The sequence below is a fragment of the Cupressus sempervirens genome, chromosome 3, assembly GCF_028749045.1.
Source record: "Cupressus sempervirens isolate cs-2001-9-10 chromosome 3, ASM2874904v1, whole genome shotgun sequence".
NCBI lineage: Eukaryota > Viridiplantae > Streptophyta > Pinopsida > Cupressales > Cupressaceae > Cupressus > Cupressus sempervirens.
In genome coordinates this window covers 707,011,170-707,030,495 of record NC_143120.1, presented here as the reverse complement: position 1 = coordinate 707,030,495, position 19,326 = coordinate 707,011,170, and the positions used below count along the sequence as shown (strand labels likewise).

Genomic DNA, 19,326 nt, shown 5'->3' with positions numbered 1-19,326 from the left:
TTGGAAAAAGAATTGTGATTTTAAATCAGCTAGTGAAATTGGGACCCGTCATGATAGCCTTTATCAACTTTCAGCTCGCCCTCTTCAAATTCTTACTCTAAATTCATTTGATTCCCATGAATCATGGCTTAACCAAGAGCATGAAGAAGTTTGCAAGGGATGTGCTTTAGGTAAGAATATCAAGAGTACTTTTTCGTGAATCTAGATCTAAAGAAATTTTAGAAATCATTCATTCAAATTTATGTGGTCCTATGTCTGTTGCTTCTCTTAGCGGTTTCTGGTATTACATTTCATGATGATTATTCTCATAAGTATTGGATCTACTTCATTAAGTATAAAGAATCAGATGAAGTGTTGTCTCGGTTCAAAGAAGTTAAGGCATTGGTTGATAGTTTCTCTAACAAAAGCATTAAGACCTTAAGATTAGACAATGGTGGAGAATATGAGGTTGGGATTAAGAGGGAGTTTTGTGTTCCTTATAATCCTCAATAGAATGGTGTGGCTGAAAGGAAGAATAGAACTGTTGTTGAAGCACCTAAGGCAATGATTCATGACCAAAGTCTTCATATTTTCTTATGGACTGAAGCTTGCAGAACAACAGTTCACATTCAGAATTGTTGTCCTCGTCAAATTTTTGGCAACTTGACTACAGAAGAGGCCTTCTCGAATATTAATCCAGATATTAGTTCTTTTAGAATCTTTGGATGTCCTGTTTATATTCATTTCCCTAAGGAGAAAAGTCTAAAACTGGATCTTTCAGGAAAGAAAGGTATCTATGTTGGTTATAGTGACTCCTCTAAGGCATATAGAGTCTGTATTCCAAGTCAAAAAGTGATTGAAATTAGCAGATATGTTACTTTTGATAAATCTAAAGCATGTAAATTATCCAAAGACTCAAGTTCTGAAAATATAGAAGAAGATGTTGAAACCTTCCAAGACTGTATCATGCCAAATTGAGATCCTCCTTTAGCGATTCAGGGGGAGTTTGTTGATTTAGATCTTTATGCTAGTCCTTCTGGCCCTATTGATATTTCTACAAGTTCTAGTTCTTCTTCAGCAAGCAAGAAACATCCCCTATGGGCTAGGAACCTCATGGAAGAAAGTGAGTCCTATGCAGTTCCCCGTGGGACCTTTAGAGAAAGTAAGAGGCCCGAAAAGTTTGCTGGTTATGTTGCTCCAATGAATCACATAATTGCTTCACAACCCTCTAGTGTTGAAGAAGTCTCTAATTTGCAAGTATGAAAAGATGGCAGAATATCAATCAATTCTTAAAAATGATGTTTGGGATATTGTTTCAAAACCCAAAGGTAAATCTGTGGTTTCTTCCAAATCGTTATTTAAAATTAAGCATGTTGTTGATGGTAGTATGGAAAAATATAAGGCCACATTTGTTGGTAGGGGCTTCTCCCAAAAGGAGGGCATAGATAAGGAGGAAACTTTTGCTCCCACAGCTTGCTATTTTTCTATTAGAACTATAATAAGTATTGCAGCAGTTAAGGGCTGGAAACTCCATCAAATGGATTTTAAAACTGTAATTGAAGAGGAAGTCTTTATTGAACAGCCAAAAGGGTTCATTATTCATGACAAAGATTCTCATGTTTGCAAGCTGAAAATGGCTTTATATGGTCTTAAGCAAGCCCCTCATCCATGGTATGAAAGGATTCACAACTATCGTCTTAGCTTGGGATTTGAAAAGAATGATGCTGGTCCAAATTTATATTTTCAAATGAATGATAACAATTTGTTGATTCTTGTGCTCTATGTGGATGATTTATTTCTTACTGGTGATGATGGTGATGATGGTCTGATTGCAAGTGTAAGAAGAATCTTACTTCAGAATTTGAAATGAAAGATCTTGGTCTCCTACATTATTTCCTTGGTCTTAAGGTATGGCAATCCTCTTAGTCAAGGTGAATATGTCATAGATATACTGAAAAGGTTTGGTATGTTGGATTGTAAATTCATGGTCACTCCAATGGATGCAAATCTGAAGAAACTTAATGAAGATGTTGCCGGTTCACATTTGGTTGATCCTACCATGTATAGATAGCTCATTGGTTCAGTTATGTATTTATTTAACACAAGGTCTGATATCTGTTATGATGTTAATACCTTAAGTCAATTTATGTGTGAACCAAAGCATTTACATTTAGTTGCAGCCAAGCATATTCTAAGATATGTTTGTGGTACTCTAGGATATGTTTTTTTTTTGCATCTAAAGTTGAACTAACATTAACATGTTTCTCTGATTCAAATTGGGCAGGGTGTGCAGGTTATTGTTTCAGTCTAGGTTCAGCCATGATTTCAGCAAGAAACAAAATTGTTCAGCTCAAAGCACTGGTGAAGCAGAGTATGTTGCAACATGTATGGCTGCAAAAGAAACTGTGGTTTTGCAAATTACTTGTTGGCCTTTTTGGTCAAATACCTAAACCTACAATGATTATGTGATTATCAAAGTTGTGTAATGCTTTCTGTTGATCCTGTTTTCCATGACAGATCCAAACATGTGGAAATTAAATATCATTATCTCAAAGATATGGTTCAAAGGAAAGCTATTGAACTCAAGTATGTTTCTACTAAAGAAAGGGTTGTTGATATTCTCACAAGGCCTCTTCCTAGGATTAAGTTTAACTACTTTTGGAGGAAGCTTGGCACAGTGGAGAAAGATATGCTTGTTGAGAAAGTCTCGGCTTCAATAACTATTTTATGGTGAGTACTTCACTATGATGGAAATTCAAAATGAGACTCCTTGTTTTGTCCTCTCCGATTAGGCATGATGAAGGCATTCCACCCACTCCGAATAGGCATGGTGGATTCACCCTCTGCAAGTAGGCATGGTGGTAGCATAGTCTTCTCTGGGAGAAGATTGAGGAGAAAGTTCTCATTTCCCACCCTCTACGAGTAAGCATGGTGAAACCCATCCTCTGCAAGTACGCATGATGGAAATATGGTGAATTTATATTACTTGTTTTCACCCTCTAGGAGTAGCTATAGTGAAATATGTTTTGAAATTGTTTTGTCGAGATGACAATAGTTATTGTGATTTCAAGGGCTATGTGTTGGTATTGTTATGATGAGATAACAATAGTTATTGTGATAGCATTGCCATGGTTTGATATTGTTATGTTGAGATATCAATTGCTCATTGTTATAATGTGATAGAAATAATCCTATGATAAATATTGCATTAACAATTTTATTGGTTGCAGTTTCATGCTCTTGTCATGAGAAGATATTTTGAAGATCTCTCTCTTGCTAAAAGAGAGTGTTGAAGTTTATATAGCATCAAGAAAGATCTTCTGGTCAATCTTCATTGTTCTTAGCTTTTTGCTTCACAACTTCACAATTGTTTCATTGTTTGATGCTCAAAGTGTTATCTTAATGCTTCAGACCTACTTGGCTGCTAGCTGTGCTCTCTCCTTCTCAAAGTGTTATGTTCAATATTTATATTTGTCTTCAGATGTGCTTTGGATCAAGAGTATTCCAATTGGAGCCATTGTATTTTATTCTCCATGTCAATGTTTATCTCCAACATGTATGTCTTATTTTGGTGGCGGTATTCTTCCAGCATGTGCATATTATATTGGTGTCGTCAATGCCTTTCTCCAGCATGTGTGTATTATTGGTGTCTTTATTTGTCTCATTTTTCTAGCTCGAACGCCAGTTTGTATCCGGCGTGTTCGTCAAATGCAGTGAGCCTCATCTTGTCGGGTAACTACTTAGTCTATTGGACTTCCACTTCTTTCAGTTTTTATTGAAGAGTTTCATGTGGCTAATTCATTCACAGGAATAATGACAATGGATGTTTTTCACCTTTCATCTTTCTGGCATATGCGATTCTTCATTTTTGGACAGTATCGCAGGACATATTTCATTTTGAATATACAAGGCTGGAGTCATGGCAATCATCATCTCATGTTTTATGTAGTATCTATTCAGAAGATCAAACTGCTTCCAGTTCATTATAGCTGGTTTTTACAATCGGTATGTTATGCCAAGTGTAGCAAGATTTATGCATCTTTCTTGAGTATCTGAAAGGCAATAGTTCTCATTATTATTATATTCTGTAAAAGTTGAACTCCGTCTAGGGAGTGCATGTTCGAACAGCTGATTAAAGTTATGTCTTTGTTCCGACTTTGTTTAAGTCATGAAGTTTTAAACTTTCTGTGTGGAAGGATTCTTCATATTCAGAAACCTTGTACTGTTTTTATTCAAATTAATAAAGAGAGCTATTTTTTGGGGGTTGCGATGTTTCCCTCAGAGAGATTCCCAAGATAAAAACACTTTATGATTCAGTGTAATTTGTTTATATTGCTGGTTCAAAATTTAACAATTTTTTTAATAATAACTTGCATAGTATTGCCAATGGCGCTATTAGAAACACAAGTAACATGCACTTGCTCTTACTTAGCAAGATGTAGCTTGAGGGCCAGGCCAAAAGGTAGTGATTACATGTCTTGTATAATAGTAATTTATTGTAAACACAAGTAACATGCACTTGTTGTTACTTAGCAAGATGTACCTTGCGGTCCAGGCCAAAAGCTAGTGATTACATGTCTTCTATAATGGTCATTGATTGTAACTGCAGAGCTTTAAGTCATTCAAAACAACTTTCAATGAGCAGCAGGATTGTAATTAGAGCAGCAGGATTGTAATTAGGCAGCAAAATGGATTTCACCTGCTCTTTTTCCTAACAAAATATGTCATGTCTCCTCTTTGCTGACAACACGGCCAAAATTGTAATATAGCTATCATCTTTACTAGTTGCACCATTCCCCAAAAAGACTTCATTTTGACTTGTCTTGAAACTGCTAGATATCAATTTAACATTGCCACTTTTCCCTAAGGCATACCTTATTACAGGTGTCTTGACTCTTGTTTACCCATCCAATCCAAGAAATTCTAAGTGGGTCCACCATATAGTTAACATGCCTGTTGTTCACTAAAAAAACCTTACTGTTTGTGTGTTTCCTGTGCCCTATGTTTTTCCTTGATCTGCAAGCTTGCAAGAAGACTACAAATCTAAGAACTTCAGCTGAGATACCAGAATCATGCCCTGAGGGCCAGACGGGTCCAAGTTCCTCTCTACGTCCAGGTCTGGGATAAACCTGGCCCGAACCCAAGAGAACATGTCCCATGAAACACTTGACATTTGAGTCCTTCAATGTGGCACTCTTCTAGGGAAAATTTAACGTTGATGAAAGATTAATCAGAATTCTTCTAAATTATAAATTTTACCTTTTGATTTTAGCCTTGTCGTGAGGTTTTTCCACCATAACCCCATTTAATATGGAGACCCCCTTTTTTTCTTTAGCAGCAGTAGTAGCAGATCTTGGGTGCTTTAAGGTGGTCTTAAGTGGTAGGAATTTTCAAGTCTCAAGGTCTGAAAGATAGTTCAAGCAATTTTGGCCTACTGTGAAATCAAATTTATCAAGGATATGGACAAGAGTCGGGCTAAGCTATTCAACAATAAGAAATTGAAACCAAGAGATTTGTGATGAAATGAGTCATCCTTGATCCATCTTCAATTTCACCTTATAGATTCAAGAAACGTTATGGGAGGTAACATTGCTGAAGGCATGCTGAATCCTCAGATTTGACAAAGTCTAGAATTGAAACCAAGTAATTTGTGATGAAATGAGTATGAACCTTTTAAAGATCCTTTTTCCAGCTTCAACTTCACCCTAGAATGTCAAGAAAGGTCATGGGAGGTAACACTGCTCAAAACATGTTGAATCCTGAAATTTGGCTAAGTCTGGATTTTCTAATAAACTCCCAAAATCTAGAATCTTTATTATAACAAACTCACCATTGGGAAGCCTTTTGTAGCAGACACAGGAGTCTGATGCACATCGAGTGAAGTTATGTTCAGCCATGAAATGATCAAATTTCATGTACCACTATCTTGGGGTTTGCTTAAGCCCATACAAGCTACACTTCAGTCGACAATAGAGGTGTTCCTTTCCCTTTTGAACAAAGCCTTTAGTCTGTTGCATATATAATTCTTCATTGATGCCACCATGTAGAAAGGTCATCTTGACATCAAGCTATTCTAATTCAAGATCCCAAATGGCTACTAATCCCAATACTGCCCGGATTGTAGTCAATCGCACAACTGGTGAGAAAATCTCATCAAAGTCTAATCCCTTTTGCTGAGCATATCCGTTGACAACCAAACAAGCACAATATCTCTTCCTGCCTCCATCTTCCTCTTTTAGCTTTTTCACCCAATGATTTTTAAGAACTTTGTGATTGAGTGGAAGCGAGCACTAAATCCCAAGTTTTTTTAGTTTTGACAGAAGTCATCTCTTCCTCCATTGCAATCATCCACTGATTCTTATCAACACTTCTGCAAGCATCTTTAAAATTAACAGGTCCAATCTGATCAGAGAGTAAAAACTCAGGCCCTGCCTCCTCATAATAAAGTAATTCATGATCTAAACATTTGGTAGGCATCCTTCTTTGCCTTGTAGATTGCCTTAATTCTTGAATATTTGCCTCCTACTCAAAATTATTTGTCAGTAATTCATAAGCACTCAAACTATTATGTGTGTTGTCTCTGTTTAAACACTACTTGCCAGACGTTACAAAATTATGAATATCTAGTACAGGTTGCTCATTCCTGAGAGTGGATTGTCCCTGTTTTGATCGTTCACCATTCTATAAAACTGTGGATTGTCTTGTGACACCTAATAATTATTATTGGATTCAAGTGATTGACAACAAGCCATGTTTTGGAGTGCTCTATTGGATGCCATTCACCAGCTACTCGAGTAGCAAAGGGAGAATTTTCAATGGCGTCAAGTCTCTACTGACACCTTGTTTCCCACGGTGTTTCCGTTGACTGAGCATGGAGAAATCTTGTATTATGAGGTATCATGGACTCCAACATGTTTAAAATTGGGACCCCCAACCCTTTGAGCGGCCACATACCCTACTCTGCATAGTCTACATCGTGAGTGTGAGACTGAAAAACGTATATGTCAGGAAATTGATCCCCAATGCTCCCAAACTCATGTTCACTACCATGACTTGCCTCCAATTCGCTAGAGATAGCAGCGCGGGCATGAGAGGGTTGTTTTCAACACCTTTGCTTGGCATAGGAGTATCTGCTGAATGGGATCCAACACGGATATTAACTGTCAATTGTGAAATGAACTCTCCACCCATTCGCTTTGTTGACCTGCACAAGGGTGTGTTTGGTAGTGGAGAGTGGTCAGCGTAAGATGACCCCAGGTGAGGCTCCTCTGAGGAGTCCACCTCACCCATGTATAATGGATTTGTTATTATTAACAGACAATACCTGCCTGTATTGGTGTATGCCTTGTTTTTATTTAAAAAGGAAGACAGTGTGTACTCCTGGACTGCTTCCAAGTCCGCGGATTGGTATTGTTTATTTTCACAACTTCATTCTATCCTCTAATTCATTAATGATCTTGAATTTGATTGATCAAATAGGGGGCTACTGTCACTGTCATGTCTGTCTTGAGTATTAGTATCATTAGAGTGTGTAGATTCTCTAGATGAAGAGAAGGCAGGAGCAGAACCTAATACTGATGTAGGAGAAGGATGATTTATAGGATGAAATGTTTGTATGTTACCATTACTTTGAGTATTTTAAAATATCGAAAAAGGTGCATATTCTTTACCTTTTCCCTGAATTTGAAAGTTTGGAAATGCCTGCTCATTAAAGACCACACCCTGACTTCTCACAATCTTCTTTGTAGTCGGATCCCATAATCAAAAACCAAACTGGTCTTCACCATAGCCAATAAAGATACACTTCTGAGATTTTGAATCCAACTTGCTCCTCTTCTCCTTAGGAGCATGAACAAAGGCTTGACAACCAAAAACTCAAAGATGAGAGTAGGAAATTCTTCTTCTGAGTCATTCCTCTTTCGGAATTTCAAAGTCTAAACAAGAAGGACTTCAATTAATCAAATACACCATTGTATTACAAGCTCCCACCCCAAAATTCTTTGCCTAAACCAACATTAGAAAGCATGCACTGAGCTTTCTCAAGAATGGTCCAATTGAGCCTTTCCACTACCACGTTTTCTTGAGGGGTGAATGGAACAAAGTTCACCTGTCAAATACCATGATCTACACAAAAGTTATCAAACTCCAACGAACAAAATTCACCTCCATTATCCATTTTTAAACATTTGATTTTGTGACCACTCTTAATTTGAACAGGAGATTTCAAAACTTTAAAATTTGAGAAAACTTCAGATTTCTAGAAATCATATAAATACAAACTTTCCTAGTACAATCATCAAGGAAAGAAACAAAATAGTTTGCTCCTCCATAAAAGGTTACCTGCGTAGGACCAAAGACATCGGACTGCACTAACTCCAACGATGTTGTCTTCTTGTCATGACCATTCTTCAAAGAGCTGACCCGTTTTTGTTTCCCATGAAGAAAATGTTCGCAAAATTCCAAATCTGTTGATTGGAGACCTAGAAGTTGATCTCGATTAAGCATAACCTCTAGGCCCTTTTGCTCATGTGGCCTAATCTTCGATGCCAAAGTGCCACATCGCCGCCCACAACAATCATGGCAGCTCCCAACTCATCATTAGTCTCTGCAATATATAGGCTGCCAACTTTATCTCCTTTTGCAATAACCATGGAACCTTTGGTGACTTTCCATGTATCGGTAAGAGTTGTAAGAAAACCTTGGGTGTATAACTAACTGACGGAAATCAGATTCCTTTTTAAATTGGGAACATGCCTAACATCTTTAAGCAACCATTGAACACCTCCTTCTAATGATAATAGAATATCACCCTTCCCAATAATTTCACAAGCATTGTTATCACCCAAATATACATTCCCAAACTTACCTTCTTGATTATTTGTTAGGGCTTCCGTGCAAGAAGCATAAAAAAGAGGCCCCGGAATCAATTACCCACAAACTTGAGGTTATGTCACTTGTTGCAAGAACCAAAATACCATCATCCTTATAATGAATGTTGTTTGCTTCGTTGTCCAAAACCTTTTGTTATGGCTTCTTATATTTTTGATAGTCCTCCAGCCTTTCCATAAAACCAACAACCGCCTTGTCTACCCCAGGACTGCAATCTTCTAGCTGATTGTGATCTACGGCTGTTATTATTTCTGCATTTATGATGACTTCCTCTATTTTCTATGCTAACCATCATTACAGCATCACTGGATGAAGACTCTTTGCTACTTCTTCTCATATCCTTGCTAAGTAGAGTGGCGACTACTTCATCATAGACCAATTTGCTTTTACCAGAACTTAAGTACTAAGTGCTGTAACTACACCATCACAGCTGTCAGGTAAGGAACATAACAAGATGATAGTCTTGGTTTCGTCATCTTGAGTCATGCCAACCAAGGTTACTTGGCATAATAAGGTGTTCAACTCATTTATGTGATTTGACCTCGCAGTCCCTTCCTTCTTTTTCAACTTGTAGAGCTTCTTCATAATAATAAAATTATTCGCAGCCGATGCCTTCTCATACATGCTTTGAAGTTTCTCCCAAACTTCCTTTGTTGTCTTTTCGTTTGACACATTGAACAAAACATTTTGAGATAGTGAAAGAAAGATTGATGCCATCGACTTCTCATCAATCTTTTCCCAATCTTCATTTGGCATTGCAGCTGGTTTCTTAGTTTTTCCTCCAACTGCAAGTGACAAGTCTTTCTTAACCAGCAACAAATGCATCTGTACTTTCCACAGGCTGAAGTTCTGCCCAGAAAATTTATGCACTCTCAAATCTTCCATGATTCCGGAATTTCAACCACCAAAGTCAATTTCAGCAATCACGCCAGGCTCTGATACCAATTGTGAAGTGTGCTGAAAGTGCATAATGCAAATACAAAACAGCACGACAAAGTAGAAAACAATAAACGAACAAATTTATCGTGGTTCCCAATTTGTGGCTACGTCCACACTAAGAGCAGAGGAATTATATTATAGATAAAAGATGAGTTTACAATAGATACAATAGCATATATATAGCATAAAACAATCAGCTGAAGAGTCAAGATAATTGGAGGGAAAACCCAAGGCAACCGTTGGGATTCACCATCTCAACACTTAGGACTCCAGCAAAAGAATCACTAATATTTTTCCGTCCACTATGAAGAAATGAACCCTTGGATTTGGGAAGTGTAGAGATTGTTTTCCCTGATCTTGATTGCAACCAGAGGCATGCATAGTGATGTATCCTTCTGCACGAGTGCATGGTTTCTCGGGGAGCAAAAACTGAGTATTGTAATGGAGTGAGGTAGGTTGGAAGATTTGTGTCCATTTACCACATTGTGAAGAATGCAAGAAGAACAAGGAGAATTTCTGTGTCTGGGGATTAGCTCGGCCATATAATGAATCCTTGTACAAGTTACAAATTTAGAAATATGTCAAGATAGAACATGAATCAAGGCTTATGTGTAACTACTTGTACCTTTCATAGGAGCTAAAACAGGTTGATCTGTGGCTACCTTGTTGCTCTTCTCGGCATTCAACCAAATAGAGACATCTTTTATTATCCACTCTTCAAACAGAACGATTGCAACTGCACTATAAAGATCACTGATTGGATTCTCCTTATGGGGATGTTGGCATGCATGTAGAATTCTAGCTTTCATTCTTGTACATAAGTAGAGATTATGACTGGTGCCCACACATTTGCAGATGCAGCATGTCATGTCTCTACTTATGGTCTGTCAACTATCCTTAGGCGGCTTCTAATTCATTTGTTTCTTGATGTGATCACTCCACATGATAGCATCAAATCTCTTAAGTATCTCAGTAATTGGAGATACAATTGATGGGGGGAATAGAAGATTATAGTAATTGCCAGGTTCAAAAGAAATACCCTTCATTTTACACTTAAAAACTCAAATATCATTGAAACCCTTCTTAACTGGCTGCCACTTATCTCTAATCGCATCAAAAGGAAGACAATTAAGATTAAATGTTGAAAGTTGCAACAAGTTTTTAGAATCTCTAAATAGGAAATCCAAGTGAACTCTATCTAGATTGCATGTCATTTTTGATACAATCTTTAAATGCATATTACAAGGTGCTAAAAGATACAATGCCATTATACACAAGTCCATAAACAAAAGCAATTTAATACATACATATGGTTCACCTTGTGCACCTATCAGTTAGCACTCACACATGAGTTTATTGGGTTTGTGATATTTTTAGTACCAAAAGTCTTAGGTCCGCACAAAATTTGTAGTGTACATTACACAAGTTTATCCTTAATAAGTGCACATGCTTGGAAAGAATAGAACATTCGCATGTGATTTCAGAATGAGAACCCTTTGTAATTAGCAGCAAGGCGCAATAAGGTGAGGTGGACCCCATCTGGACCTAGGAAAACTGTGTTCCTGCCAAAGTCAAATCCAAGAGCAACAGAATAGAATAGATAGTGCAAAGGAAAATTTGCATTAACTTGCCACAAAGAGATTGTGAGGTGATGGCAGCATCCATAAGGAATAAATATGATTGGGCTGCCATTTTCCATTGTGTCAACATGAATTAGCAGAGATGCAGTGGGTTTTACCAAGTATAGTTCAAATACCAAACAGTGTTGAGGGTTCAGCGTAAGCCACATCAGATTCTAGAGAATACCACACCTCAGAAGGGAGATCGTCTTTCTGCAAAAGAATTTAGTGCTCATATCATGAGTGAGCAAAGTAGTAGCAATATTTTCAAGACAATTCCCACACAATTTGTAGACCTTCTAGTTGTCCTGTTATTGTTCCTAAGGGAAAAAACCAAATTTGTAGACCTTCCTTGGTGTCCTGCTATTGTTCCTTAGAGGACAAACCAACTGATAGATTTTGCAAAGAAATCATGCATGTGCCAGGTTGAGCATTTCTTTAGTGGATTGTTGCCTCTTAAGTCAACCAAATATAATTTTAGAATCCTTCTCTATGATATTATTATGGATTGGTAATTCCAAAGGGAAGTGTGTACCTTTTCCAAGGACCAGCAACTCAGCTATATAATTGGCTTATCGAATACTTTTGTCTCATTTAGGCATAGAAACAACATTAAAGTAATAATAAGACTACAGAGCAAAGACCTTTAGACCCTATCTATTCAATTGACAGCCAAATCCTGAAAGATTAGTATAGCATGATTCTCCCTTTTCTTGGCCAAGTAGCTGTGAGGAGGAGCCACAATCTGGTTCTTAATAAGTCAGACTAAATTATCACTAACACTGGAAGTGTTGCCAAAAACAATATTCCCAAACATTTCTTATGGTACTTAGTATTAAATATAGTAGCTATGAGATAGATCTGTTACCTGTGATGTTCATCTCTGCATTCTTTGGTACCTGTTGATTGCTTGATAAGGCATCCAGCTAGGGTGTTTTTTAGTGGTGAATATTCATATTTTTGTGAATTTTAGAAAATATATTCTAGTAATTTAGCTAATAATTTAAGATTTAATGCAACCTAAATCACCATATTTTTATTAAATTTAGTTCTAAAATATTTAAAATTGCTCAATAATTTATTCCATTAAAAAAATTAAAATCAAAGATTCGCCATAATATTCAATACATGATTAGATTTGATTCACTAAACATTATATATTATCGAAGAAATTAATATTAATTCACCAATAATTATTATAATTATTAGTTACTTTAGGGATATATTACCAATATTTAGTTTTCACTATTGATTTAAAATATAATGCAATTATCCTCATAATTTCTATGAGATAAAACATGGTCAATTTTGATTTGTAATATTCCATGACAATTAGCAAACTTCCTATTATTATTGAGATTCGCCAATATTTTCTACTCAAAAATTATGATTCCAAAATAATTGCCAATGTAAATAATATTTAAAATATAAAAATTGAGAGATTCACCAATAAAAATAATTTGGTTTTTCAAAATAATAAAAGATTCGCCAATAATTTATATCTTTTTGTGGAGGGAGGCTTCTTAAAGTTTACCTTGCATCAAGCAATGCCTCTTGTTACTACTCATTGAACTCGTTATAATGCTGCTGTTCAATGTCTCTTCTACTCCTATCGTGTCCGCAGTCTTGGAGAGCTTCATATTATATCAGTCTTGAATGCTTTTGTTTATTTCTGTTAGGCATCGCACATTTGCAATCATCTGTATATGTGGCATAATGGACATTTGGCATCCTGTGTGTATCTGCATTGTCCTTCTTCTCGTTGTCAAGAGTTTCCATAGAGACCTCCATTCCTATATTGATCTTTAACAACACTCTTTATAGTTGCTGATTTTGTGGTGGTGAATTAATTATTATTAGGTTTGAGTTATATTATCATGCGTGGCAATGAATTTTGTAACCGTCAAGTACTGACATGAGCAGAAGTCTCCTACTCCATTGTATCAACTTTCCATTGTAGCAGATATATTCTTCCCCAAGTATGTGTGATTTTCACAAAGCTCTGCAGATATAGCTTTGTGTTCTCAATTCTTCTGTCCTCGATAAGTTGCAATGTCTTTGTAGTTAAACTGATATACATCAGTTCTTGCAGATATATCATGCCTGTGTATCAGGTTAATACACTTTTCTCTGTTGATCATTTTTGCTCCTAATCTTTGTGTGATCATTAAGCAGTCACAGTGATTCATTTGGTTGAAGTTAAGTCTCAAGCTTATTGACTGTCATGTTGAGACATCTTAAGGAGTAATTTTGTAATTAGCAATGAATCTGAATAATAGGCATCATCAGTTTTTGTGGGCTGGGTGTTTCGCTCAAAGAGGAGGGTTTTTCCCAGGATAAATCCTCAGTGCTATTTGTTTTTCTGAATTTTAGATTTTTCAGTTGTTGCAATCTTATATTTTTGGCTCATAAATTTAACCTGGTATTAGAGTGGGTCTAAGGAAACAATCCAGAACCACAAATATTGTTATACATTTTCTATTTCCTCTACTTTTAATTGGTTGCTTGAAGCTATCAACATGGTGAACGGTTTGAAAGTTGAAGATAGATTGGACAGTTCTTCAGACTTCTCTTAATGGAAGTTTAAATTCCGAGTGTACTTGAAGAGAATGACCTTCTTAACTATGTGAATTCTGATTCAGATGAACCCTCTGAAAACTTTCAGCAAGTTCAATGGAAAAAGAACAAGATCATGGCTAAGAAGATAAAAATTGCTTCAATAAAGAGGATCATTTGGTACCCATAATTTCAAAGTTGAGTTCAGCCAAAGTGATGTTTCAAACTGTGAAGGACCCATATGAATTCAATAACACCAATAGAACTCTAGCCCTGAGACGTCAACTTCTGCATGTCAAAATAGCTAGAGGAGAGTCAGTTATCTCTTACTTCCTTAAAACTACAGACTTAAAGGATTAGCTTAGTGCAATTGGAGAATCTTTTGCAGATAAGGATTTGGTCATGCTTGTCATGAATGGACTTCCCACTCTTGGGAATCCTTCATTGAAGGTGTCAGTGGGAGAGATGGTCTTCCTAAATTTGACACGTTAAGAGTTGATGCATTTAGGGAGAAAGTAGACTAGAAGCTAGAGGTAATGGATGTAAAAATCATCATGAAGATGATCCTCCACTTGCTGCCCGCGCTTCAAAGGGGAAAGGGAAGAAAGGAAATTTCAAAAAATTCAGAGATAAAAATCTCTGAGTCAGCTTCTGACTCCAAGGAAAAGAAGAGAGAGCTTTCTAGAATCCAATGCTTCATATGTGACAAATTTGGACACTTTGCTAGAGATTGGACCTCAAGACCAAAGCCTCAAGCAGCTGCTGCAAATATTGAGAACTCTTCTACTCAGAGAGAGTCAAGTGAAAATTCTGAAGAATTCTTATTTATTTCTACACTCTAGCAATGTTCCTACGAACAGTGATACATGGTTGACTGATAATGGAGTAGCTCATCATATTACTGGTTACCGAGAAAACCACTTCAACTTGAAAGGAAAAAATTATCATCTTCAAGTTATTATCCGTGATGATGAAAGTTACTCCATGAAAGGTGCCGGTTCCACTTCCTGTCGGGTTCCAGAATTCCTCTTCACTTAAGTGATGTTCTTCTTGTTCCTAGCACCAAGAGGAATCTGATTTCTATTTCAGTGCTAAAAGACAAGGGCTATCATGCTGATGGAAAAGCTCTTGCATGGAAGAACAACATGAACATTCAATCAGCTCATGAGATTGGTGTTCATCATGACAATCTTTACAAACTTTCAGCATGTCCTATTCAAGCATTAGCTCATGATTCTTCAAGTTCAAGTGAGCTGTGGCACAAAAGATTCGGACATCTAAATTTCAGAACTTTGTCTTCTATGGAGAAGGTTGTAGTTAGTCTTCCAAAGTTGAACCAAAACCATAAAGGTCTTTGCAAGGGTGAAGGTCTTTGCAAGGGATGCGCTCTAGCTAAGAACATTAAAAGTACTTTTCATAGTAGTGAAAGTAGAGCAAAGGAAATCCTAGAGTTTATTCATTCTGATTTATGTGGCCCTATGTCAGTTGCTTTCCTAAGTGATTTGTGGTTTTATGTTACCTTCATTGAAGACTTTTCTCCGAAGTGTTGTATATATTTTCTTCAATCTAAAAAATCTGATGAGTGTTGTCCCATTTAAAGAATTCAAAGAAGTTGTCAAAAAATTATTAATAAGAAGATTAAGATTCAAAGGTCTCATAATGGCAGATTAAGAGGCAGTTTTGTGTCCCTTATAATCCTCAACAAAATGGTGTAGTTGAAAGAAAGGACAAGACAATTATTGAAGCAGCAAAGGCTATGATTCGTGATCAAAGCCTTCAAACACTTTTTATTGGCTGAAGCTTGCAAGTCAGCAGTATACATTCAGAATTGTCATCATCAGTTTGTAATTTTGTAGACACTCTAAATCAGCTTTTACAGTTAACAAACCAGATATTGATTATTTCAACATTTCTGGATGCCCTGTTTATATTCATGTTTCAAAAGAGAGAAGAACAAAGTTAGAACCTTCATGAAAGCAAGGCATATTTATTGGTCATAGTGAATCTTCAATAGCATACAAAATCTACATTCCGGATCAAACGCAAATTGAAATCAGCAGGAATGTTTCTTTTGATGAAGATGTTGCTTGTAAGAAATCCAAAGAGTAACATCGAGTCTGATAGAGAGGATTTTGAGCATCCTCAAGACATAGATATGGCTGATCCAGATTCACATTCGGAGAATCAGAAGGAGAATACAAAATTAGAAGACTCTAATGATCCTGTTGATTCTATTGAATCATTGATCCTATAGATACTTTTACAGGTCCTAGTAACAGTTCAGCTAATAAGAAAAGACCCTTGTGGACCAAGCAATCTCTGGAAGAGGTTGAAAAATATGCAGCTCCTCGTGGCACTTTAAAGAGAGTAAGAGGGCTCACAAGTTTGTAGGTTATGTAGCTTTGATAACTCAAATTATAGCAACTGAACCTTCTAGTGTTGAAGAGGCTTCAAATCAGAAAGTGTGGAAGGATACCATCATGGAGGAGTATCAATCCATCATAAAATATGATGTATGGGGCATTGTCCCAGGCCTAAAAATAAATCTATTGTTTCTTCTAAGCGTTTTTCAAAATTAAACACGCAGCCAAATATACTAATATATTAAAATACTTTACATGCATAACAATAAGCCATGGGGAATTATCTTTCCCACTGAATTCCACATTAAACAACAAAACGTTCACCTAAATGAGCAACAATACTGTAGAGTAAGAGAGTAACATGGTAGACTATTATTAAGTACATCCAAAGCAAAAAGGTCAAGACATTCTGTGTTTCATCCTAAAGCTTCTTCCATGCATTCTCCTCACTGCATAAGATAGTATATGTTTCTTTAATTCACATTGTACCAATAGAAATTCAGTGTTTGTAATCCATTTGTGTTCCCAAAACAAATATAGAAGTTATTTTCCATCAAACAATACATAAAAATAGTTTAAAGATTCAATCAGTTCATTTTTATAATAGGAAAGGAATCAATTTTAGATAATAAGACATCTCATGTGATGGTAACAAGTTCACCCTGAAACTCATACAAACAATTCTAATGTAAATGTGAAAAAATAAAAAAGTATGCAAAACTGTTAATACAAAATCTAACCTGAAGCTCAGATGGACAACCATCCAAGTAGTCATCTAATGTCTCTTCGTTCTCTTCCAATTCATCACCGCCAGTAAAGACAACAACCATGTAGTTCACAATTTTTTCCCCAAACAACATTTGCAAGCTCTCTAAAGCAGCTACTTCTTCAGAACTGAATCGACTCCTTACAGAAAGCACCAAAAGAACACCATGCACTCCCTCTTTTGCAAGATCAATACACTTGACAATTTCTTTCCCAAGAAAATCTGGAGGAACAGATGGATCAAATAGTCCTGTCATGAAGAACATGTTAACATATTGATTTGAAAGCTATCAGGCAAATACTGCCCAAGAAAAAACTTGGTTCTTGCAGAGAATTTACTATAATTCGCATCTAAAGCACCACTACTAGCCCTTGATAAAAATCTGTGACGAACATAAGTCTTGAAACCATTATACAAGATTAAAAATTACCTAAAAAGAAAATATCAACTTAAATACTAAAGACAACCAACTTGTCAGGCATTGACTACTTCTCATTGCAGTGGAAGAACAATCAGCTTATTGGCTTCGAGAATATACTGTTCAATAGATACGGGCATAAATCTGTGATTAGGCTACATCATAATGAAAAAAGAATTATATTGGCGGTTGATGAATAACAAGGTATAAAAAGAAAAGGTGAATTAAAATATCTAAATACCAACTAAAACACTCTTTCTAATAGAATTAGCTTTCACAACTATGCTTATCTGTAAAGAACAACAGTGATATCAACACAAAAGATTACAAATATATCTTGTACTGTTTCATGATTCACCTAGTCAATTTTATATTTAAATATCATGGAATAGTGCAGTGACATTTGATTTGGGATGTCAAAACATTTAATTTTCTTTACCATAATCAATTTCATCGCATGCACGATGCATCAAAACCTCCAAAGGGCATGAACTAAATTCAGGGCATGCCTTGTACTGAATCACATATTATTAAATATTAATTAACTGTTTGACTATAAATTAATAATTAGATAACCAGTTGTCATTGCATCCACTTACTGACACCGAAATTAATGAGTGATGTGATAGCTGAAAAGACTTACTAGATTTAACTTTGCTTTGTGCCTAAAATTTCCCAATACCTTTCAAATTCAACAGAAAAATACAAATCCTATACAACAAATAATCTATTAACTTCTCTTTCTAAATACATTGCTGAGTACGCCCTTAAGGTGTCCCACAGCTATATTGGGTACTTTAGGGTACAGATTCACCCAGCTGTACACTGCGAGCACATACCCTAGCATCCGGGTATCTCCAAGACTCCAAGTATGTACACAAGCATACCCAGACATACCCAAGAGTACATGAAGGCACTGAGCACGAAATACTTACAACAAAAGACATTTTTCAACACTCTTTTTGCATCCAGACACCCTAAAAGTGTCATCTTTCCCAATACAAATATCATTTTGTTCTCTTCACTCTCTCTTTTCTCATTTTCTCACATCTAACACCTTGTGCAGCTTATCACTGCTGCCCTCAAACCCATTACAGTCTCTACTCCCAAACACTCACTAATTAGTAGGATCTCTAGTTATATAAGAAATTGGATTACAATGAGGAGGTTTGAAGATGCAGACCAACATCAGTAACTTAGACAACTAAAATCATCACTATTAAAGCCAAGTGATAAAGATAAGTATTATATATTTAACTATCAATGGGCATTCAAGATTTATCTTTATCACTACCATTTTGGAATTTGATATGGATCAATGATGATTTATCATACTATCAAATGAAATTAGCTTTACAAAAAAAAGAATTTCTTAAATTATACACACACACCTACCCAAGGGCCAAAAAATATTGCCCATACCCACTTACTAATGATTAATCTGACATGTATAATGCACACATTGGCTCCAAGTGAATAGTTGTGCACACACCTATCAGAGTTGACTGTGTGCAAATCTATATGTGAACTTTGCGCACTCGAAGTCTCAAACAGTTAGAAAACCAAGGTTAAGTGTACAAAACTATTTAATCTTAAAAAGGTGATGCTTATAAATTAAACATTTTTTCACAAAATCCAACCTTGAGATTAACTTGGTTAATATGAAGAGGAGGTTAAACCTCATTATTATGTCCCAACAACTAGGCCTGATAAAAAACCCACTTACAGTAGATCCTACTTGTCATTTTGGGTCTTACAAGAAGCATGCACCTACCATTTTCAGTCATTCGGTTCACT

At 36.2% G+C, this 19,326-nt stretch overlaps 1 protein-coding gene across 4 annotated transcripts in view; it reads right to left on the bottom strand.

The window, feature by feature from the left end:
• Nucleotides 1-19,326, bottom strand: part of LOC149568708 (immune-associated nucleotide-binding protein 9-like) — a 70,017-nt gene that overhangs the window by 24,118 nt on the left and 26,573 nt on the right. For all 4 annotated transcript variants that reach the window (XM_089821596.1, XM_089821598.1, XM_089821597.1 and 1 more), the window contains exon 3: nt 17,086-17,360. In XM_089821596.1, the coding sequence (XP_089677722.1) occupies nt 17,086-17,360 (275 nt within the window). The remainder of the gene's footprint in view (nt 1-17,085; nt 17,361-19,326) is intronic.